At 50.2% G+C, this 23875-nt stretch overlaps 1 protein-coding gene across 1 annotated transcript; it reads right to left on the bottom strand.

Annotated features, from left to right (window-relative positions):
- Window positions 1-1088: 1088 nt before the first annotated feature.
- Window positions 1089-13432, bottom strand: anp32e (acidic (leucine-rich) nuclear phosphoprotein 32 family, member E). The gene is made up of 7 exons (XM_006641758.3): window positions 13207-13432; window positions 8880-9029; window positions 7483-7605; window positions 6398-6566; window positions 4641-4771; window positions 4101-4158; window positions 1089-2817 (listed from the first exon to the last, which is right to left on the bottom strand). The coding sequence occupies exons 1-7, from the start codon at window positions 13258-13260 to the stop codon at window positions 2732-2734; spliced, it is 771 nt and encodes a 256-aa protein (XP_006641821.1). The 5' UTR covers window positions 13261-13432; the 3' UTR covers window positions 1089-2731.
- Window positions 13433-23875: the final 10443 nt, after the last annotated feature.

Genomic DNA, 23875 nt, shown 5'->3' with positions numbered 1-23875 from the left:
AGAGAACCAGAATTAGAAGCAATGAGATCATTAGTGACTTTGACCAGGGCAGTTTCTGTAATGTGAAGTTGTCAAAAAAAAGACTGGAGGGGCTCAAAACGGTTATTTGCAGTGAGGTGGTTATTTAACTGAATTGCAACAGCAAGAAATGGGAAAATGGAGATGGGGTGAAAATTGTTTAAATTGTCCAGAGCCATGTTTGTTTGGTTTTTTGGCACGGGGGTGATGGCAGCAGTTTTGAGGACCGTTGGTACAAGACCAGTGCTCAAGCACTCATTACATCGAGGAGACAATGGAGCAGAGAGAGGTGAGACAGGACTGGAATAAAGTGGCAGGAGTGGGGTCTAATATACAGGTGGTGAATTTCAAATGTGAAAGCAGTTTACTGAGGGATGCAGCGTCAACAAGAGAAGTTAGAAAGAAGGGAACCGGAAAGCAGGGAGGAGGTGTGGGAGAGACATGCGCTGTGGAGAGAATGTGATACCGGATGTTGTCAATCTCGGAACTGAAGAAACACGTCACAAGTCACAGAACCTCCCACAATTGGTTGTCCAGACCTGTGCGCCGACTGAGTCTTTAAACGCTCGAGCTGGCATTTCAAACTTTCAAGGTTCAGCAGGAGACCTGCTGAAATGATCGGCTATTGTTCCATTCAATACCCGCATTGAGAGCGCCAAACTATAAAACCCTCTAGGCCAGAGAACTGCATCTTTTGTGCTTCAGTATATAGGCAGAAGCAAGACCAATTAAAAACACAGCTTTCAATGTCTCTCACGGCATCAATGCAGTCTCCCTGCGGAAGTCACGAATAACCCAGAGACATCCGTGTCCCTGAGGTCTGTACAACTTGCACAGGGGATGACAATTGGAACAAGAATGGTACGCAGCAGACAAAACTGGAGATGATCCGTTATCGATCTCCCATGTCTCCAAAATGCACTAAAACCCCCTTTACCACCTCAAAGAGAATGCAATGTTGCAAAGATGCTTGGGCAGCTGCCCGTTAACTCATTTCTAAGATGAACAATGGTCTGATCTTGACAGCAAAACGTGTATTTCACACCCTTGAAAACCAGGAAACGGGCAAGTTTTATTAAATCCTCATTTTATTTTAAAGCATTTTTTTTTCAATTAAAAACCCTCTTAACACACAAAGGCCACACACGCACACACAACTGTAACAGCCACTGACCGACTCAAAATAAAAGCCTAGGTATCGAGTGTCACGGGTCTACATTTTTACCTCCTGACCTGTGCTTTCATTTAAAAAAAAAAAAGGACAAATATCCCAAGTTTAAAAAAAAAAATACACAGGAGATACCCTGAAGAATTGGAACAGGTACTATATACACACAGCTCTTATGAACAAAGTTAACTCACCCAGACTAAAAATACAAAATTAAAACAAAAGCCATTTTTGCAATTTATGTCCACAGTTAAAGGTATCGAAAGGAGAAACAAAAGCTGGTACTTTCCTGTAGGACCAACAGTCAGTCCTTGCGATACAGCGACTTGTCTTCATACACCTGGTTCCCTAACTGAACCAACCCATTAGCAGATACCATTGACTGCAGGTCTTCTAGCTGCTCTAAAGATTCGACAATTCATCCTATACCTGCAGGACTGGGGCTTTGCAGAACAAGGTTTTGCCATAAATGACCTCTCTCAAAATCAAAAAGGGTTTCTCATGGGGACTCAACATGATCGCAGCCTCCCGACAAGTCCACAGATCACACTTGAGCGGAGGCGTCGATTTCTACTGTACAGAGGAACCAAAAACACCGGGACGTGAGCACCTCCTGCTGGAGAGCGCGAAGAAATCGAACGCCTGCAAAGCGCCTCTCCGGGCAGCTCGTTCAGCTGTTCTCCCGACACTCCTGTGTGATCTCCAATGGCTGCCACCTCCACGTCGGGCGCAGGAGACCGATCTAGGGAACCCACTGATACAGTGAGGGCAGGTCGGGACTCGGCAGACATGCCGGGTATCCTATGGGATCGCGGGGCCCGTCTTAAAATTCTTCGTCTAATTGCATGGAAGTGGAATTTCGACTCAAAACAGGGCTCTTGAGAACAGAATCCTGCACAAAATAAAAGTCCAAATCAAGATCTTGACTGAACTGTATAAGTTATGTGATCCAAAGCTTGCACAGGTCTCCAACGGTCAATCAAGGGGGACCTGCCAGACTGCAGAGCTCCTGGGACAAACGCCCACCCCCACCCCCCCCAAACTCAGACCACTACATGGGCAAGTACCAGCCTGCTGCCAACGTCAAGCAGGAGCCCCTGTTCCCAACCCCCACCCCGAGCCAGCGCCCGGCAGACAGCTGTTCCGCTCCGTCCTGGGCCAGGCCCGAGCCACCGGTATCGAACCCAGGCCCGCAGCCGGCTCGGCCCGACCCGTTTGTGGAGAGCACCGGTTCAGACGGGCCAATCTGACGGTTTCCCTCCCCCACCAGGCACCGCCTCACCCCCCCCCCCCCCCACCCCTAACTGCCCCCGCCCACCCGTGAATAAAAGAAAAACATAGCAGGGGAACAAAAAAACTTGGAATGATTACAAATGAGTTGTCATTAAAACCTTTCCTTTGTCTGTAATAGTATATATATATAAAAAACACTTAGCTTCTACAGTGATATATCTATGGTATACAAAGAGGAAACAATCCGCAATATCACACTCTCTCGTTCGGTTGTTCTACAGCTTGGGTTATGGATCTCCGGGACGGGCAGGGCTAGTCTTCATCTTCATCATCATCCCCCTCGTCCTCGGGGGCCCTCTTCCTCTTCTCCCCCCGGACTCCTTCCTCCTCTTCCTCGTCTAGAAAGAGACAGCAGCCGAGCGTGAAAACCCTTTAGGAAAAAACCCTTGAACCGATGGCACCACCAGCAGAGATCTGCAGCTGAATGATGGGCTTTTATACGGCTTACATTCCTCACGAATGCAGCAGAGCTCTTACCCCTCCGATACACCTGGCAAGCCAGCTCCTGAATCCCTAGCCTGCTATGACTGGCACCTCCCAGACGGGGGCGCTGCAGTTTGTCAGGGGTTCTCCAAACCTGCTGTGTAACAGCAGCTCCTGTGGGCCAGGCGGACAGCTTGCACATGGTGCCCATGAGAGATGAGCCTGGGTGCCACACGAACAACACTTCCTGCTGCACATGGGGGTCCCCACTCGCCAACAGGAGCCGAGGAGATAATTTGGGGCACCAATTTGCTGGGGATAAGATTTAAAATGTGGCACCAAACTGCCCATTAACAGAGAAATAAGGGGGGCCTTGTGTATCAATGTCCTCCCTTCATGACAGGGAAGCATTAATATACAAAACAAAGAGGCCACTTAACTGCAGAATTAGCATAACCCTTTAGGCACCAATAATAATTATGATGTTGGGTTACTTCTTGCCAAAATGAGTTTTTGATTACCTGCGATTAAAACATCTACTTTCCTTATTTCTTACACTTATACAGCACTTTTATGGATACTCAACTCAAAGTGCTTTACAGGTAATGGGGATCCCCTCCACCTGGATGATGTCACGGCAGCCAGAGTACACCAATATGCTCCCCACACACCAGCTCTCAGTGGGGAGGAGAGCTGAGTGATGCAGCCAGTTCAGAGATGGGGATTATTAGGAAGCCATGATTGGTAAAGGCCAGGGGGAAATTTGGCCAAGACATCAGGGGAAACATCTCTACACTTTGAGAAACACCCTGGGATTTTTAAGGACCACAGAGTCAGGACTTCAGTTTTACATCTCATCCAAAGGACGGTGGCTTTTTACAGTATAGTGTCCCCTTCACTAATATTGGGGCATTAGGACCCACACAGACCTCAGGGTGAGTGCCCCCTACTGATCCCACTAACACCTCTTCCAGCAGTAGCCTCAGCTTTCCCAGGAGGTCTCCCATCCAGGTACTGACCAGGCTCACACCTGCTGGGCTTCAGTGGGCTACCAGCTGGGAGCAAGCAGTGAGGTCTATCACAGAAGGACCTCAAGAGTTTGTGCCATGCAGGTAAACCTGGTTTTGCATTGTGCAGTGAGCCCTTGCTAAGCATTCAGCCTAGAGATCAACAGATGCGACAACAGCCTGGTACATACCGTCTTCTACCTCTTCCTCCTCCTCTTCTTCCACATAATCATCATCATCTTCCTCATCCTAAACAAGGAAAAGGCTGTCAGACATGCACCTTACAGTCAACAAGCAGAAAAGGCTCCTGGACACCAGCATCAACACACATCTGGACATGCAGGCATGAAGGACATGCTTCAAAGTGGACAACAGCTGTGCCCCCACTAAGGATTCAAACCCACTGCCCTCCGCACCACACTGACCCATATGCCTTACAGCTATGAAAACCTACTGTACAGCTTACTGTTATTAAACTGGTCTTCGTAAGAAGCAATTAATGTTAACTGAACAGACTGCTCATGTGGCCACTAACATCCTAACAAGTCGTAGTTCTTTTCCATCAGTACAAACTGTATTAAAATGGGCTGGGTTAAGGTGTTCCACAAGTCTGCGATGTGCCAGGCGGCTCTGCACTGCTCCCTTGTGGGGGAGAAACCAATTTTAAGGTGTTCGACGTGGTCAGTGTTGAGCTCTTAAGTGAATGAAGTAGGTGAACAGGGCAAGTGTACCTGGATCTCCTCTTTCATCAGGTAGGATAACCCCACCTCCTCTTCCCCGCCATCAGAGCCTTCCTCCTCGTCTTCCTCGTCCCCATACTCCCCTGGGGGGCCGGCTCCTTCCTCGTCATCGTCCTCCCCCTCTGCACAGAAACGCACAGGAGTCAGGAGAGGTGGCCCTGCTGGGATCTCGCAGCAGCACCACCCTGCAGTGACCAGCTCCCTCATCCTGGAGCTTTGCTGAACCAGGAACAAACTCTTCACATCGAGCAAAAGCCACGAAACACTTTCTGAATGCTGAGACTAGTGTCAAGGGCGAAGTGGAGCGCTGGCTCTGTGGCTCAGGATCTGCGTCTGTGGCTGGAAGGTTGCCGGTTCAAATCCTGCAGCCGGCAGAGGAATCCTACTCTGTTGGGCCCCTGAGCAAGGCCCTTAACCCCAGCTGCTCCAGGGGCGCCGTACAATGGCTGACCCTGCACTCTGACCCCAAGCTTCTCTCCCTGTCTGTGTGTCTCATGGAGAGCAAGCTGGGTTATGCGAAAAGATAATTCCTAACGCAAGATATTGTAAAGGGTTAATAAAGTGATATTATTATTATAAGAGGACCACGCCCCCCTCCCCCACTTACCCCCCACAATAGGCATCTGGGAAGTCTGACACTTTGCAGCCAGTAAACTCAGATGAATGGAACTTAAGTTGACATTTGTAGGTTTGGTCAAAAGAGCCTCTGAATAACTTGTCTACCTGCCATCAAAACCACAGCACCTGTGCTTTGACGATGCCTGAAGATATGCTTTATGCAAACCCAGTCCAATAGATGCAATTCGTGGTTAACACCGACAACTGAACACACGGTGCATGGGTCTTAAATGGAAGGGGTGCTAAGAAGTGGCTGTCTGCTGTCTGTTCCTGCAAAAAACCCATTTGTGAGGAAGTGAAAATGCGGAGTGCGAGGGCCGCCACTGGCTAATGAAAACAAAGACCCAACAGGTGAACAGGAAAAAGCAGCATCGGAGACGAGGGTAGAGTGTGATTTGCTTTGCAAGAACAGTCTGCAAACAGAACCAGCAAGCAAGCATTTTTGGGCTGAAGGTACAGTAATCCACTAGAAGGGACTATTAAATCCACTAGACGCCTCATTATCAAGACTGATAATTAAGACATTATCAAGACCAGCCAGGCTTGGGGTCCCCGATCATGATCTCCAGGTTCATACTATTTTGCACTTATGTCAGTTCTCTCCAGCTACGCTACCTGTGCTACTTATTAAAAAAATAAGGTAAGCAATTAAAAGAAAGAGGGAGTTCTCGCGTACTTCAACCAACACACAGGTACACCGCAAGAGGTCTCGGCACACGGCACAAGCTCTGCACGCGTGCGCCCCTGGAGGGGCGGCCAGCGCCCGAGCCGAGCCCCGCGGAAGAGACTGCAGGTCACGCGTTTGGATTCCACACGCAGCTCCCTTTAGCCTAAATCCTGACTACAAAGGACAAACTACAATCTTCACTCTGAGGGGCCCTAACAGAAGTAAAAGCTAAATTAAGGGTCCACAAACGAGGGGGAACAAATGTCGTTTCAGCCTGAGTGACTGAAGCTGGCAGCTGGCTGCCGTTTCTGAGGGTTAAAGGCAGGAACAGGCAGGGCTGCGGGACCCTTTGGCTGGTCTGGCCCCGATTAGCCAGCGCCAGGGAAAACCACCGCGGCGCGCCTGACCCGCCCTCCTCATTCAGAAAACCTCCGGTGACCCCCCGCTCCCCCATCTTCCTCACCGTCCTCCTCTTCCTCGGCCTCCGAGTCGGGGGCCTCGTTGTCCTCCTGGTCGAAGCCATCCAGGTACGTGATCTGGGGCAGCAGCTCGAAGATGCTCTCCCGGTACTCCTCCAGAGAGGTGATCTCGCAGTTGAACAGGTCCAGGCTCTTCAGGTTCTTCAGGTTCTGCTGCAGAGGAAGAGGCCAGTGTGCATGAGCTCAGGGGCCCAGCGAGCTACCCCCACCACCACCAGCCCTCAATGTCCAGCTCTTATGGATGCTATACGTTCAGTTATTCTACCAGTGGCATAGCCAGGACTTTATACCTAGGCCTGGGAGTGTCTACTCTCCCCCCCCCAATATTTGCCTTTTAAAATAGGCTGTACTACTATTCTTCTCTGCACCAGTTACATCTATGAATTGGCTTTATTACTCTGCTCCCCACTGAGAGCTGATGTGTGGTGAGCGTTCTGGCGCACTATGGCTGCCGTTGCATCATCCAGGTGGGGCTGCACACTGGTGGTGGTGGAGGGGATCCCCATTACCTGTAAAGCGCTTTGAGTGGAGTGTCCAGAAAAGCACTATATAAGTGTAAGCAATTACTAATTATCATTACTACATTAGTCATTACAGTGACTAGTGAGCAGGAAGGGCCGCATCATACTGCAATTCTTGAGAACTAGCATGCAAGTTTGCGACATGGTAACAATTTATTTCGTTACCAACATTTAATAACTGGTCTGAGAAACTGGAGCTGCAGTTTTCTTTTAAGTGATCCTCTTAGATACAGATGCCACTTGGAGACTTATGAAATATGAAGAATGAGCAGATGATATCAGGAAAATTACATTTTCAATGGGAGTCTACAATTCGGTTTCTGCTCCTTTTCAACAGCGTGTTTGTTGGCTTGCAACAGGTCACTGAAGGCAAACTGTGAGACGAGGTATTGAAATGTACTTTGCATTCAACAGCCTGAAGGAGTAACGGTCACTGCCCGCCTGCACAAGGGCCTAATGGCGGCAGCGACCCCAGAGAGCAGGGATCCCCCTCACACAAAGGGGGGACCCCACCAGCGTCGGGTGGGCACTCCATCAGCAGTCCTTACCAGCGCCTCCACGGTGCCCAGGTCTTTGATCTTGTTCCCACTCAAGTTCAGGTAGGTCAAGCTGGGACATTTTTCTGACAGGGTCTCCAGGCCTCCGGAGATGTTGTTGTCGCTGAGCTCCAGCTGCCAGAGATGGAGAAACATCGCAGAGCCTGTAAGCCCAGGGCAGTAATCCTCACACCCGGGATAACCACGGGGTCTAAGCACTGGTTTGAATGAGACCAAGACTGGATCATGGCCATCACAACCGGATCTTCATCACAATCCACATACTGGATCTTAACCACACCCAAGTCTCCAGTCACTGAGGGAGTCAAAGTTGCACCAGCAGGACTGAGGAGTGCTGGGTGGAAGCAATTAGCCAGGATAATTCATTAAACCCTTAACAGCAGTAATCTGTCCATTATTACATGAAGTACTCTAGTCAGATCCAAAATCTTCCAATCAATATTATCGACAGCTTACAACCTTTAAAACAGGTTATTTCTAATCCAAAGCTCAGTTCCTGGCAGGACAGTCCCAGAGCAAGAATGCTCAGATTCTCATGCCATTCAATTGAGACATCACCATCATGCCTTGAGCTTTTAAATAAACTTTGACTGAAAAGGACTAAGATAGCAGAAACCAATACTTTCCCCTTTATATGAATAAACGTCAAGGCCATGACCATACCGATTAAGTGTTTTTCCCAAAGCCGTTTAAGAATGGCAAGCTCTACAGTAAGCCAACTAATAGCTTTAATAGCCAACTGTAAATCATTTACACCACATGCTGCCAGCTGGTATATAACCCTGCAGATCACAGCTTCAGTGGGCTGCCAGTTAAGCAGGTGTGAGCCTGGCCAGTACCTGGATGGGAGACTCCTGGTAAAGCTAAGGCTGCTCTTGGAAGAGGTGCTAGTGGGGTCAGTAGGGGGCGCTCTCCTGCAGTCTATGTGTGTCCTGATGCCCCAGTATAGCGACAGGGACAATACTGTACAAAAGGTGCCATCCTTCCGATACGAGACAAAACTGAGGTCCTGACCTTCTGTGGTCATTAAAAATCCCAGGGCATTCCTCGAAAAAAGTAGGGGTGTTACCACTGGGTCCTGGATAAATTCCCTCCTGTCCTTTACCAATCATGGCCTCCTAATCATCCCCATTTAAGAACTGACCATCACTCTGCTCTCCTCCCCACTGAGAGCTGGTGTATGGGGAGTGGACTGGCACATCATCCAGGTGGGGCTGCACACTGGTGGTGCTGGAGGGGATCCCCATGACCTGTAAAGCGCTTGGAGTGGAGTGTCCACACAAGAGCTATATAAGTGTAAGGAGCTGTGTTGCATCTACTGGGATAACTAATGCAGTCCAGTCCACATCCTGCAGGTGGCAATGTAGAGCACCCATGGCCCCACTCACCTTGCGTAGCTTGGGGAGTGAGGGCAGTTTGGCCAAGGAGGTCAGGCCCACGTTGACCATGCTGAGGAACTCCAGCTCCTTGAAGTCATCGGTGAGACCTTCCACCTCGCCATCGCCGGAGCGGCAGTTATCCACCACCAGCTCAGCCACCTGGAGAGGGAGACGGGAGAGGAGACGACATTCAGCCCCTCCGTTCAAACCTCACTGCCGGTAAGAAGCCAAGCATCCAACGACTGGTCAAAGTCTCGGACACCAGGATAAAAACGAGGCTCGGGCCTCCGATGGAAGGGTTGGGTTAATAGGTGAAAATAGGTGATCTTCGGATCCATCTGCGGGAGTTTTGCAGGCATTTGCGAGAATTCGAGACGAACCGGCCCCCTACTCTTCAGAGAAAAGCCTCAACCGATCACACCTCCGATTAGCACCTGGCAAACCCACCCAAACTCCGAGCACCTCAGCCCTGGAAGAAGTGCTGAAGTGACCGAGCGAAGCCCCACCACTCAACACTAGGAATGGGTCAGGAATTGTGACAGATGAACGGGGATGATCAACCTTACAACTACAAAACCCCCCGCTCGGAAATGTGCTCAAACCTGCATCTGGCACTCTTGCGATATCACGAAGCGTAATCAGCCAAATGACAAAAACACCTAAGAGACTGTGCTATGCCACAGATTTAACAGTTAATCCCACTGCTCGCCTAGGAACATGCTCTTTGTACCCTAAGACCAAGCAAGGGGGAGGGTGAAAGCAATTTTCTAATTAACGAAAAAAAACGATAAACATTTCCGAGAGCTCACAAGGAAATTCTCCGGGCAGACCAGTTAAATAATGAAAGGCCGGGCTCCATCTGTAGCGACAGCCAGGGATCTGTTAAGTCCAGAGATATCAGATTTTCCAGGGGCTTTGGGGGGGTAGTGGATTCAGAGGCAGGAAGATGCTCGAGGAAGCAGAAATATCGAGTCCAAATCTTCTCTGCCATCTCGGCAACAGCTGTTACTCCTGCCTTAAGCTCAAGGTGGGCTGAGCTGAGCAGTTTCAGCTAATGCACTTATCAGGACCACCGGTGCCTCTCTCCAACATTTGGTTGCAACAAGAACAATCCACAGATTAGCCCCTCCTCTGGATCGTTTTCACAGCACTGAGTCAAACACGAGGTGCAGAGCTGCTTAAATTCAGGCCGGTTTGGTTTCGCCAGGGGCAGGTTCAGACGGGAAAGGCAGCATTATCTGCTTTGTGACCTCCCCCCCTTCGGCTGACCTGCTGTCGCCAGGAATGCTGGGATCTGTAGTTCCAATGCGTCTGAGCAGAGCAGACATGGCAGCCAGCTCCCATTCAAGCACAGCTGTGCGAAACAAGACAATGAGAAGGCTTCGGAGGGCAGCCGTCTGCTAATTTGCAAAACAGATTTGAGTGGAAGATCAACAGTCAGAACTGTTGTTTTTTTTTTTAGAGTGCGCTTTTGGTGTAAATGGACACCCAGGAGGTTTCAAAACAGCCTTGTAGCAGTTAGGACATGCAAGCTTTGTATATCTCACCAGCTTTAAAGTTGCTTGGAAGAAAAGCAAGTCAAAACAGAGCTCACGCTAAGGTGAGGCTCGAACTGTACTCACACAGAGCCCCAGTCCAGGCAGCACAGGAAGCCATCAAACCTGAATGGAACGATGACTAAAACTTCAAGTCCTTGGAATCACAACGTGTGAATCCACAGGTTCCTCAATTGTATAGTTTTCCCACCAGCTGGTATTTTTATCACTCTGAGAACTCTTAGGTGACCCCCACGTGCATGAACTGATCCTGGGTTTGTGCTCTGAGGTAGTGCTGACTCCTTCAGTGCCCCAAGATTGACGGCTCTGTGGGTGTCCTACCACTAACTCGAGAACTGCGCCATGAAAGCAAAAAATTAAAAATCGGTACAGGTAGGGGGCGGCTCTGTGGCTCAGGATCTGCGCCTGTGGCTGGGAAGTTGCCGGCTCGTATCCCGAGGCCGGCAGAGGAATCCTACCCCGTTGGGCCCCTGAGCAAGGCCCTTCACCCCAACTGCTCCAGGGGTGCTGTATAAATGGCTGACCCTGCGCTCTGACCCCCAGCTTCTCTCCCCGTCTGTGTGTCTCAAGGAGAGCAAGCTGGAGTATGTGAAAAGACAAATTCCTAATATGAGAAATTGTATAGGGCCAATAAAGTGATCTGATCTTAAATGAAGGGAAGCTCTCGCCTGGCGATCACTGAGGTCTGTAGAGGACCAAACCCTAAAGCCCACTTGTGGGGTTAAAATAAACTCAAGGTTGTTTCCAACCTGGGTTTAAAAAAAACAAACAGAAAACCGATCAGACGCCATCTCGGATCTCGGAACATCACCATCATCAACAGTGAACAGTGGATTTCCACGGCTATCTGGTGAATTAAACGGTAACGGCCAAAAGGGACAAAGCTCAGAAAGAGTCCGGGCTAAGTCGTGGGTGAGGTTTCGCTGTTTGCTGCACTCCAGAGTGCTCTCGACTCAAGAGGTACCCCCGGTAGTGCTGGAAAGGGTTGTGAAGTCCCGTCTTCACCATCAAGAAAACGAGACCTTAATTAAGACCCAACTTAAATTCTCTCCCTAGGACTGAGAAACCGATGACCCGTGTCCCCCCGTCACTTCGATACCCAGGTGCAGCTGCTCTCACAAAAACAACCGGGTCGCAGCCGAGTTTTCATACCATACGAGACATAAACAAAAAAATAATTCCGCTGCAGATTTTGCCTCAACTGCTTCGGGAAACGGGCGCTTAATCTACTTCTACGGTACTGAGCTGGGGGCGGGCGGGGGGGGGGGGTCGGAGTTAAACCTCGCCATCTGCTGTAGTCCTTCAAATTCAGCTCGGCGGCCACCGCGTCCGACGACAGCGCCGCTCGGCCGGGCCTGCGGGGCTCCGACGCCACAGGGATGAGAGCCGAGTCTCACCGACAGGGTTTTTCCTCTCCACACGCACACAAACCGTGGCGTGGGCTATAGGACACGCCGAGAAAGAGAAAGGCATTTCTCTCCGTCGTGAGGCGGCAGCGACTTGACTCTCCTCCCCCCCCCACCACAACCCCCGTCACGACAGCGCCGGGATGCGGCCGTCGCCAGCAACACCGGCGTAGCCGCCTCCTCCCCCCGCCGGTGTCGGCGAGAGATAAAGCCGCGAGTCCACAAGGACACCCCCCGCCCTCACCGCCGCGGAAACCCCGAAACCGAAACCCAGCGCCGGCCCGGGGGCGGACTACTCAGCCTCAGCGCTGGGACAGTCACAGGTCAACGCGCCGCCCGTTCAGGAGCGGCGCCAAAAACCTTCGGGGTACCCCCACCCCCTTTTTTAACGGGGTAGGAGGGGGGCTCCCACTTTTTAGGAGACCCCCGCCCGCCGCGATCGCAAAACAACAAAAACAAGTCTTTTTCCATGTGAAACGTACTTCGGCAGTGTCTCGGTTTGTAAACAGCGACCCATGAAGGATGTGGTGGTGTGTGTGTGGGGGTGATTTCGGTTGTGAAAGCTGAAGAATACCCGCCCGCACCCCCCAACACGCACACGCACCCCCACACTTTCAGGTGTGCGAGGCGGGACCGGGGCTCATCTGGTCCGGGTCGGCTCAGTCACACAGGAGCCGACACCCCCCCCCCACAACAACCCGTCACCACTCACAGACCTCCAGCCCGGGGACCCCCTCTTTGAAATACCGGCCACGAACTGAGCCCCGAAACGGGGACTGAGGGAGGCAGAGGGGTCACAAAACAGAGCCGAAACCCACCCACCCCGCACCCCAGAAACAGGGGTTTAACCCTCCTCCTTGAACGCGTGTTCCCTGCTGCTGCTGCTGCTGCTCGACCCGAACCGATTCAATAATCTGGGTGCAAAACAAAAACACAAACACCCCCCAAAAACTTCCCCGGGCTGCGCCGCGACAGGACTCCCGCAGCCGGACACCCTGCCCCTCGCCCGACCCGTCCGGTCCCGCTCAGCTGCCGCGGACACAGCCGCCGCCAGGCAGGACCGGAGCCCGGCCGCAACATCTCGGATCTCAGCTACATCTATAAAGACCCGACATCGCCATTACTGGGAGCTGTTAAAATATTAAATCGGAGGGAGGGAGGGGAGAGCGGTCTGTTATCGAGGAGGGCGGCTTTCCCCGACGGCACGAAACTTTCCCCAAGTTCAATTTCCGACGCGTCTCCGCGCTGGTGCCCATGTGGTCGGGCGAGCTGATGCCTAATTCCACATTCGCTACCATCACACCCGCCGAGCTGCCTCGGCGGTTCTTTAAAGAAATAAATAAATAAAAGGCAAAGGGAAAGGCAAGCTCCTACCTCGTCCGGAGTCCTGTTCCTCAGTTCCAAACTGATCCTCTTCTTCATGTCCATTTTTTTTTTTTGTCTGGAAAAAATAAATAGCAAAATAAAAAAAAGTTGCAAACGAAAGGGGGGAAAGAAAACTAAATTGGGGAAAAAAAACTGCAGAAACTCCAGAGCTCTGCCCCCGCGTCTCGGCTTTCTTCAATGGCTGCTGCTCGCTAACTGAGCCTCCATGATACCTCGCACCCAGCCCCCTCCGTTAAGCCCCGCCTCCCGCGCCCTGCGATTGGCGCCCGGCCGCTTCGCGCCTCGCTATTGGACGGGCGGGCTGGCGCTCAACGAGATCGACCCCGATTAACATAATCGGGGCCGACGGGGGCGACGATTGGCTAGAATTACGCGCGCAGTACATTGCGATTGGTCAGGGCGGCTGTCGGTCTCCTGGTTTTTAAACCCGAGGGCCGCCCATTCTTTGTGTTCATTGGCGCCTTTAGTTAAGAACCTGCAGATGAGGTCAGCCCCCCCTCTATTATTTTTCATTATACTAGCAGGGCCAAGGGGGGGTTAAGGTCAAGAAATGAGCGGGGGTAAACAATTATGCTTTCAGAAAAAGAAATTAGGTTACATTGTTCCATAACCTATGCTGCAACAGTGCTTTTCCCGTATGCCCGTCCTCTCCTTTAATAATTAATGCATTGCTAGCTGTTGTACACAAGCGCTTGTCCCACCGTTTGAACACAAAACAGCGCTTCTCCCTCGCTGAACCGTGACAAAATGGCTGATCGGGGAAGGACCATGAACTCGTGTTTCCAGCGCGGGGAGACCACGCTCGGGCCATCTGGTCCTGAAATCTGTCGCCGCGGCGCTTTCAGATGACGCACGGGTCCAACTCCGCGCTTGGCTCCCAACAGACGGCAACAAGCAAACCCAACAGAAATAAAACAACACACCCTGGGTATTTTTGTATCGGTCAGGTCCTTAAGCGATCAAGAAATCTTCCAAATCTCCCTGAAAAAAAAAAGAAGTGCTTTTTCCTTAGAGCTAAAATTGTGTGCCAGACAGTTGAGGGTCTGATCAATGGTGTACACAATATTAGAAGGTTAAAGATTCCAGCTTTTAAAATGCCAGGTTTTGTTTACACACAGTTTTGAATAGAAGTCAGGGGTGAGCACGGTCTCGTTGCTGGTGGAGAAACAAGACTGACGAGTCATAGTTCAGAGTGGTTAGTTTAATTATTTAATTCCTTACACTTATATAGCGCTTTTCTGGACACTCCACTCAAAGCACTTTACAGGTCATGGGGATCCCCTCCAGCACCACCACCAGTGTGCAGCCCCACCTGGATGATGCAACAGCAGCCAAAGTACACAAGTGTACTCACCACACATCACAAATGGGGGATTATTAGGAGGCCATGATTGGTACAATCAAGGACACTGGAGTAGCACTACACTATTCTTTTTGAGAAACACCCTGGGATTTTAAATGACCTTGGTTTTATGTCTAATGCAAAGGTTTTACGCCTTTTTAGACCACACGGTTTTACGCCACACAGACCGCAGGGTGAGCGCCCCCTACTGGCCCCACTAACACCTCTTCCAGCAGCAGCCTCAGCTTTCCCAGGAGTCTCCCCTCCAGGTACTGGCCAGGCTCACACTTGCTGAGCTCCAGTGGGGCTGCCAGTGGTGAGTTTCTGTAGTCTTGTGTGTCTTCTTGGCCTTTCAGCTAAGACCAAGTGTAATATAGCGTCCCCATCACCGTACACAATGACCCTTTCCCCTAAACCTCTCCTCTTTTAAGCCTCCTCAGAGTTTCCTCTCTTGGGACAGCACATTGAGTGGAATACGATGGGAATGAAAACAAAAACATGAACAATATGGCCATTTAAAAATATTGAAGTGCTATAGATGCAGTTCAAAACCCCGCATTGACAACGTGTTCTGTTAAACTAGATGACTCGAACGGGGGTGACCAGCCACAATGCAGAAAGCTTTACACGGCTCCAGTGTCCCATGTCTTTGCAAGAGATTATGTCAGGGTGATCAGCGGGACCGACTGGATCTGTGGTTCTGCAGAACCGAGCTTCGCTACCACAGGCGTTACTCCCCTCAGAACGCAGATACAGACTTTCCCATTTCAAAACAAACTCCTTCACGTTCTCATACAGTATGTACCCGCGGTTACAACCTTGCTTAACATATTATTCTTCTGTATATGTGCGTGTGCGTGACTTTCTTTATATTTTCTGTTGCTGGCAAAACTAATCGCCCCTTGGGGATCATAGATTTAAAAAAAATACCTCTCTTCTGGACTTAGAAATGCTGCACGGAATTACGGAGAGTTTGTGTAAGAGAAGGAATTGGCGCACCGTTTAACAAAGACTTGCGTTATAATCTCCATATACAACGTATAAGTCGTTTACGCCGCAGGCCTGCCAAGGCGAAATGACTGAATTTGAAAGGATCAGTTTCCAGCCCTTCCTTGTATGAGAGCAGAAGCGCATTGTCCTGGATTTGTGTGAAACTCACCGGCAGCTCTGCATCACCGCCGTAGCTTGTGGAGTCAAGACGTCCTACTTTCTGTCCACCAGGGGGCAGCCAGCACCAGGTGACGGACGACCTGTGACTGGATTCCTGCGGTTCCAGCACCCAGCAGGAATAGAGATGATAGGACCACGGCTCGACCTCCCGCTAGAGGGAGCTCCACTCCCAGTCACAGTTAACTTAAGCTAAATAGATGTATTGGCTTAGTAACCAATTAGAGCTTCATCCACTGCTTCTGCTTGCACTGCTGCTTTAAAGAGAACTGGAAGACCTGTGCGCACACACCTGATCTCCAGGACCATGACAGAACCACTCTGGACTACAGAGCCTTTAAACCCTCAAGGTCTTCCGAGAGAGGAAAGAGGCCCACGGCCACCTTCTCCGGATTAAAATTCCACATCTTCGAGCCTGAGGTAGTGGTGAGGCAGAGCAGTCACGAACAGGCCCTTTTTATCTGAAAGAGGGGACAGGACCACACTGATGCGGCTTCACAAATCTCCGCTGGGGAAGTTCGGGAGACTCACGACATTGTAAAACACGCGTGCCCAGCCCTGTGCATTTTCCTTGGTTTTGTTTCTGTCTGAGAACATACAGAAGAGCAAGCCATTCCTCCCATCAGGCATTGCGGCGACCGAGTAGCAGAGCAGATCCGGTTGAGCCATTCTCTGAAGGAACACATTGCTGACACAGCCCCTGGTATAAGAGAGGGCCTGCTGTTTTCTTTCCTAAATTACTTCTTCGATCCTCAACTGCCAAGGATGGGCACCATTTATGACCATCGGAAATGTGGCAATTGGGATCAACTCTTCTCTCAATCCCCTTCGTCATTGACTAAAGAGATCTAGTGCCCGCTGAAAAGAGAAGGAAAGAAACATGACGTTTCGGCCGTGGAGCCCTTTTCGGGTGTGCCACAAACTTCTTCTGTTGACGCCCCAAGAAACCTCCTCAGCCGAAACGTTGTGTCTCTTTTCTTCCCTTTTCAGCGGGGAATAAACCTTTACTTGTTCCTTTGCAGGCTAGGCACACTGAGGTAGCCCGCTACTTGAACTACTAGAGAGCTATATCTTGTGTATGACAATCCTAGACGACTAAGTATCATTCGTGTTACTCTTTCTAATGGTGACCAGAAGGGATGACTGTTTTCTCAATGAGCCCACCAGTGTGCAGCCCCACCTGGATGATGCGACAGCAGCCATAGTGCGCCAGAACGCTCCCCACTCACCAGCTATCAGTGGGGAGGAGAGCAGAGTAATGAAACCAGTTCATAGAGGCCATGATCGGTAAGGGCCAATTGGTTTGCTGTAGAGACCCAGTTAAATATTGGACACCTCATTAAAGGACCCAACCGTGCAAGCTTAATTAAAGAGGTTACATCATTTTTTTTTTAAAGACATTAGCTCCATGTCTTTACATGAGATTATAATTGAGGCATGACTTCTAAATTCTGCTGGACTGTCATTCTACTGTCCCAGGCTCTGCCAGTCTTTAGGGATCCTGCTATTTTAGGGATCAGGAATTGAGGTTCTGAGCACTTCATTGCACTTGGCATGCAAAATAAACTGAACTGGTCTCAATGCATCCCATTCTGGTTAATGAAAGAATTGACCAAGATAATGACGACACAGTCAATGCAAAAGGTAGGTACGTGGTGACTTTCTAATGGTGACCAGAAGGGATTACTGTTTTCTCAATGGGCCCTTGCTCATCTGCTGCAAAGCTTGAGCACAACTCTGCTGGATTTAAATTCCTCACCGAGCCTGAGCCCCTGGGGCCGCCAGCGGGGAGCGGATGGTTTCTCGCACTCGGTGCTCGTCTGTTATTCACGGCCTTGTCTTCAGGCGGGCGCCCTGCCCCGGGCTCAGACAATGGGCCGCTCGCTGGCCCGTTAGACCCATTCGCACTGTGGATGGAAGACAGGGGAGACGGATGTATTCACAGGCCACGCATCTGAATGCCCGCACAGAGGAACGGTAACAAAAAGCCGTGGAGGAAAAAAACAACACCTCTGAATAAGAATGGTAAAGAGGCGGCAGGGTGGCATCGCTGCTGTACAGCGCTGGGGCTGTGGGTTCCTTTCCTGGGGCGCTGTCTGTGTGGAGTTTATGTCCCCACTACCAGGGCCGGATTCTGGGGTTCGTAGGCCCTGGGCACTTTCACTCCGAGGGGTGAAGAGGGGTGAACGCCAACTGACGTGACGCCCTGTAAACTATTCCAGTGCTAAACCCCCTGACTGAGGGAGCGAGTCGAGCCACCATCACTTCCATACTGCTAGTGTCTAGAGCAGCGTCTGATTATTGATCTGGAGCACCTCGAGCCGATCGCCAGCATGTTGTTTCAGTCACTAGAGTTTCCCTCCTTGGGAGGCCCTAGGCGCTGTGCCTAAGGTGCCTCATGGGAAATCCGGCACTGCCCACTACTGGTGTTTTGCATGGGGTTTCAGCTGGGTGCTCTGGTCTCCTCCAACGCTACAAACACATACTGGGAGCTTAATGGTCTCAAACTGGCCCTGGTGTGAGTGTGTGTGGGTGTGCCCTGTGATGGACTGGCATCTCGTCCAGCATGGTTTCTGCTTTGCGCCTGTTGCTTGCCAGGATAGGCTCCGGCTCCCCCCCACAGCGGTTAGAAAATGGATGATTCCCAAAGATGTAGCAATTTTATGTCAATAATTTAAACATCCCCTTACAGAAGAAGCCTGAGACATGGGCACACCAACCCAGTCCGTTAGGCTTAGCTGTGCTTACCATGCATACATACTGCGGCAACTGCTTGCGCCACTGCAAATACGACAGTAATTTTAACTAACACATGATACAGGGGCTTACAACTCTAAATCTCTTACCAAAGGCAAGTAAGTCCGTTCAATATTTGTTTAACTGTGAGAGGAATTGGTGTAAACGTTCATTAGAAACGTATCAGAATATAGATCTTGTCTCTGTATGGTGTGTAATTTATTTTTTGCCTCATTTGAATGAATCTGGGAGTTGTCGGGTTTTGCATCCAGGTAACAGAAACAAACTACAAGTGCTCCTCATTAAAAGAGACTTGGGTGTTTATGTCGACACAATGTTTACATCGCCTAGACAATGTAGGGAAGCAATAAAAATAACAAAACAAAATGTTAGGAGATGAAGTCAAAAGTGCACAATTCAAATCACGAGATCCTTCACTCGATTAATACTACTAATAATGTATTATTGATACTTTTATTATCATATATAATAATGATAAATACTATATGATTAATCATTAACTATTAACCACCAAAATGCCCAGATGGGCCCACTGGCCTCTTCTCGTTGGTACCTTTTCTTATGTTCCTGTGTGTTCGATTGAGGGTGGCGCTCAAAATCACAACTATTTTGTGGCTAAAAATATATAATTGCTTTCTTATGTTGTAGCGTTCTTTCACACCGTGCCAAAGTCATAACTGGAAATCTCCTCGTTACATCAGCCCAAGAGAAAGAAAGAAAAACACGGAAACAGCGAGCATGAATCATGATTATTTCATGTGTCTGGAGGCCAAGTTTCGCGTCCTGGATGGGAAGGACTGAAACGCGCAACTTCACACGGGCGCTCGGGCAGGCTGACCGAGGCGTTACCAGAACCTGGAGATTTTGTTTTAAAAAGGCTGATTACAAAAAAAAAAAAACTGTGTAAAAAAAAACCCCGAGAAGGATCAAATTAATCTCTGCGCACCCAGCTGTGCTCAGGAGTGGATGAAGGTGTTCAACCGGGTTTTCCATGAACAAACGACAGAGGCGGCTCGTCGATCTGGGAAGCAGTTGGGGGGCAATTAGAAGCAGAACCCCCCCTCTCTGGGGGAGCACTGGGGGGGGCACTAAGGGGATGCTGGTGAGGAGAGTGGACGTCCCGTCCCGCGCCCAACCCAGTGTCTTTCTGCGGAGGAGCCTCCGCTCTGTCACGTGTTTCCTGCCCCCCCCACCGGGCCCCCTTCCCCGGGAGAGACTCCCTCCCACGCAATGCCTCGTCGGAGTGGGGCCGAAGCACGAGTCGGGACGAGAGCAACAAACCCCCCCCCCCCACGCTCCCCCTCCCAGAATTCCCCACGGGACAGACAGACAGCCCCCTGACCACTGCTACAGCTACCCAGGGTACGAGCAGCCTGAAGCGCGAGTATGGAACTACCCTCAACGCGGCTCCAAACCCCCGTCCGCTCACATCCTGTTGCCGCTCGCCTGATCGCGAATCCAGGTGTTGTCCGCGCTGCGCGCCCCTGAGCCGACCCCGCGCTGAGCTGCGCCGACTTGCCCCCACCGCCGTCTAATAAAGTCACGGGGGCGTCTCTTTGCTGTTCCTCGTTCGTCTTCCCGCACTCAGACCTCAGCACCTCCAGTGGGTGACCTGTGACACACGCCGGGCTCTCTGCCCATCGGATCCTGGAGCTGTGGAGCGGGCGGTCGGTGTCCGTTTTCTCGGCAGGGCGTAGCGCCCGGCGCCGGCAGCTGACGGATCTGAGAGCCATCAAACGCCGTGAGTCCGGGACAAACCCGGAGGAGATCCCGATCTTAATATCCCCGCTGCGTTTGTGAAATGCCTCAGCCTCAAAACGTAAGCAGCGCAGTACTGTTACAGCACCCGGATCAAAACTCCAGCAGCAAAGCAGGGCTTTCCCTGTATTTCTGTAGCAGGAGCAAAGCAATACGCCTTCTCCACGGGCCAGCATTAACCCTGTCAAAAGGTTCATATTTTTTCTGGCCCTCTGGCAGCCCATGTCTCATGTGTCCTCCTGCTGGATGAGCAGATACTGGGTGGAATGGTTTGTGGTGCGCACGGTCAGCTCACTGCTCCAAGGCCCTGGGTTTGACTTGCATGTCAGGCGTCTGTCTGTGTGGAGTTTGCGTGTTCCCTTACTTTTCCCCTCCTGGATTCTGTTCCCCATCCAAAGAGGTACAGGTCCAGTGCTCCACATTACATCGATGGATTATTGTTATCTCCCCATCAGTGAGGATCTGTCCATTATGCCCTGCTCTTGGAGCTGGGGAGATAACGAGCAGAGTATCAGTACAATATCGTCACAGGGTGGAGTGGTGGCTCTGGGGCTAAAGATCTGGACCTGTGGCTGGAAGGTTGTCAGTTTGTATCCCGTGGCCAGCAGAGGAATCCTACTCCGTAGGGCCCACCTGCTCCAGGGGCGCCTTATAAATGGCTGACCCTGCGCTCTGACCCCCAGCTTCTCTCCCCGTCTGTGTGTCTCATGGAGAGCAAGCTGGGGTGTGCGAAAAGACGAATTCCTAATGCAAGAAATTGTATAGGGCCAATAAAGTGATCTGATCTTATCTATCTAATATTTTGGTTTAACTGGTTTAGAGCACAAGAAATGTTACAAGCGAGTGGAGGCCTATATAGCCTGTCTGGGAATTAGTAGTCAATTTAACACAGGATCTCACCCAGGTGGGCAGATTGTTTCACCCTCCCACCACCCTTTGTGTAAAGAAGTGCCCCCCCCCCCCCTTCTCTGTTTTAACTGCACTTCCACATGGTTGGCCCGCTGGTTTGCCTTCCACGGTTCCATAGGATGAGATCCACTGGGTTAACTTTGTTGGTGTGCTTCAGGCGTCTCGCTTGAACGCTCGAATCAGGTTCCAGTGTAGTCTTGCAGTTCAAGACTGAAGAGGTTCAGCCTGTCAGAACAGGATGTCCCTTCAGGCTCAGGAATGTAGCTAGTTGCTCGTCTCTGGATGGATTCCAGAGCAGCAGCATGTTCTCAATATTTGGGTGACCAAAATAGTACGCAATATTCTTAATGAGGTCATGCTAGTATGTTATACTGTTTCAACATAACATGCCTTATCATCAAGAAATGTCAGTTTTTTGCAATACTGTATAACTTATTGGTCCTTCACAGTGGCTGTGCCCTTAGTTTCAATCCCCTGCTCTATGTTCCAAACCTAAAACCTCATACTCACACTACCTCCAAAACCATCAACGCCAGTACACCCGAATACAGACTGAACGTTTGATACACAATAGATTCAGACTGGCATGAGATTAGTGGGGCAGCTCGGTCACACAGTGATTAGATTTGCTGCTTCTCAGTCCTGGGAAACTGGATTCATTTCCTGGGGGTGCTGTCTGTATGGAGCTTGTGTGTTCTCCCTGTGTTTGTGTGGGTTTCCTCCAGGTGCTCCAGTTTCCTCCCATAGTCCAGAGAAATGCTGGTGGGTTAACTGCCTACTGGGACAATTGCTCCTGGTGTGAGTGTGTGTCTCTGTGCGTGCCCTGTGACGGTCTGGTGTCCCATTCAGGATGTAGCCCTCCTCGGGCCTGGTGCTTGCTGGGATAGGCTCCAGCTTCCCTGCAGCCGTGAATTGGAAGAAGCTGTTGGGAAACAGTTGGATGGGGTTCGCTTCATACATATGGCGCAGAGTGCGTGCTTGATGAGATTAGTCTGGAGTACCTTCTGCTGACAAAAGAACTTTCCTTCCCCTGAGCACAGCTTTCCCATCACTGAGACAATAACTTGATCTGCTAACATTTGGGATTTTTTTTTTCTCAAGAAAGCCCAGACCAGTTAAATTGCTCCTTGACATCTGGGCAGATGTGCTCCTGAGTGTACTCATTCTCACACAACAGAGGAGACAGGGGCTGGCCAGCTGGTGAGGGATGCAGGCAGTACACATTTAGAAACTAAGTCTGAGCACACAGGGACTGGAAAGACTGAATGGACAAGCTTATTCAGTCATTATACATTTTTTTTTCCTGTGGTTACGAAAGGCAGGTCACAGAGGAAGTTGGTTTTCTGGACAAACACCAGCACTCACAGAGGAAAAGCTTTAGAGGATAGTGAAAGGGGGTGGGCGGATCAAAAAGTGATCAAAGATGAGGAGAAAGGAAACACTAGAGATCATTTCAGTTGTAAAGGATTATAATACATGTGGACCACACTCAGGTTAGATGCATCCTAGATCTGTGCTTTAAAACGCCTGTGGTCTGTGTGATTGTGTATTTAAAGCCAAGAGGAAGACGCGATTCTTTACACAAAGGGGTGTGGGAGTGTGGAACTAGCGTCCGACAGCGCAGTTCTTTGATAATTTATCAAAGCAGTTTCAGCACATAAAATGTAGTTTAAAAAGGAAAGCATTCATGTTAAAATAAAATGTACTTGCATATTTAAAATACACCCAGCATGGAGATGAAAGCAGCTATAAGTGAAAAGGTCTTTTTGATTAATCTGTCCATTTTCAAACTGCTTTGTTCAATTCCTAGACACAGGAGAGCCACAACCTATCCCAGCAAGCAACGGGCGCAAAGCAGGATGCACCCTGGACAGGACACCAGTCCACTGCAGAGCAGAGACAGACACACACACTCCGTGTTCCCAGAAGCCAATGAACCTACCAGCATGTCTTTGGACTGTGGGAGGAAACCCACACAAACACAAGGAGAACATGCAGACTCCATGACACAGACAGCACCCCAGGGCCAGCATTGACCCCAGGGCCCCAGCACTGCGAGGTAGCACCGCTGACCACTGTGCCACTCCTCTTTTTGAACCAAATTTGTCAAATAAAAAATGAATGCAGTATATTTAAAACATGAGGTCATGTTTTTTTATCAATAGACAAATAATTGCAATACATATCTAGAAATACCATCAGTGTATGAAGCCCTGCTTTCTTTTAAGAAACAGCTGGATCAGAGCCTGATTACTTACCAAACAGGCTGCCTGGGCCGAAAGGCCTCCTGTTATTTGTAAAATGTCTTATGCTTTTTCCCACGAGTTATCTTTAAAACAACGAACAATGCAAACAAAGAGAACCAGCGTGGCCAGCTTTCTTTTGACAGGACCTACGTGCCTGTGAAATCACCACGCTTTTAAACTGGCCTGCTGTTAAACAGTCCCGCCTTCGGGCAGCTTGGTCTGAGTAGCAGCTATTCCACAGCTCTTCTCCCAAGCCAGCAGCTGACAGGCGTTTGTCTAGCACTTCCAAGTGTCATTCATGAGCCATTTCGAAGGATATCGTGGTCTGACTGCCTCTTTAAGGAAACTCTTTAAGTCCAGCCATCATTAGCATGACAGCTTCAGGGCAGGCTGAGAGCAGGAATGCGGGATTTGATGGGGGAACGTTCCCACATTACCAAAACAGAGAGTTTGAATTACAAAGCATAGCGCAGGCTGC

The sequence above is a fragment of the Lepisosteus oculatus genome, chromosome 27 (genome assembly GCF_040954835.1).
Source record: "Lepisosteus oculatus isolate fLepOcu1 chromosome 27, fLepOcu1.hap2, whole genome shotgun sequence".
Lineage (NCBI taxonomy): Eukaryota > Metazoa > Chordata > Actinopteri > Semionotiformes > Lepisosteidae > Lepisosteus > Lepisosteus oculatus.
This window is presented reverse-complemented; position numbering and strand designations above follow the sequence as displayed.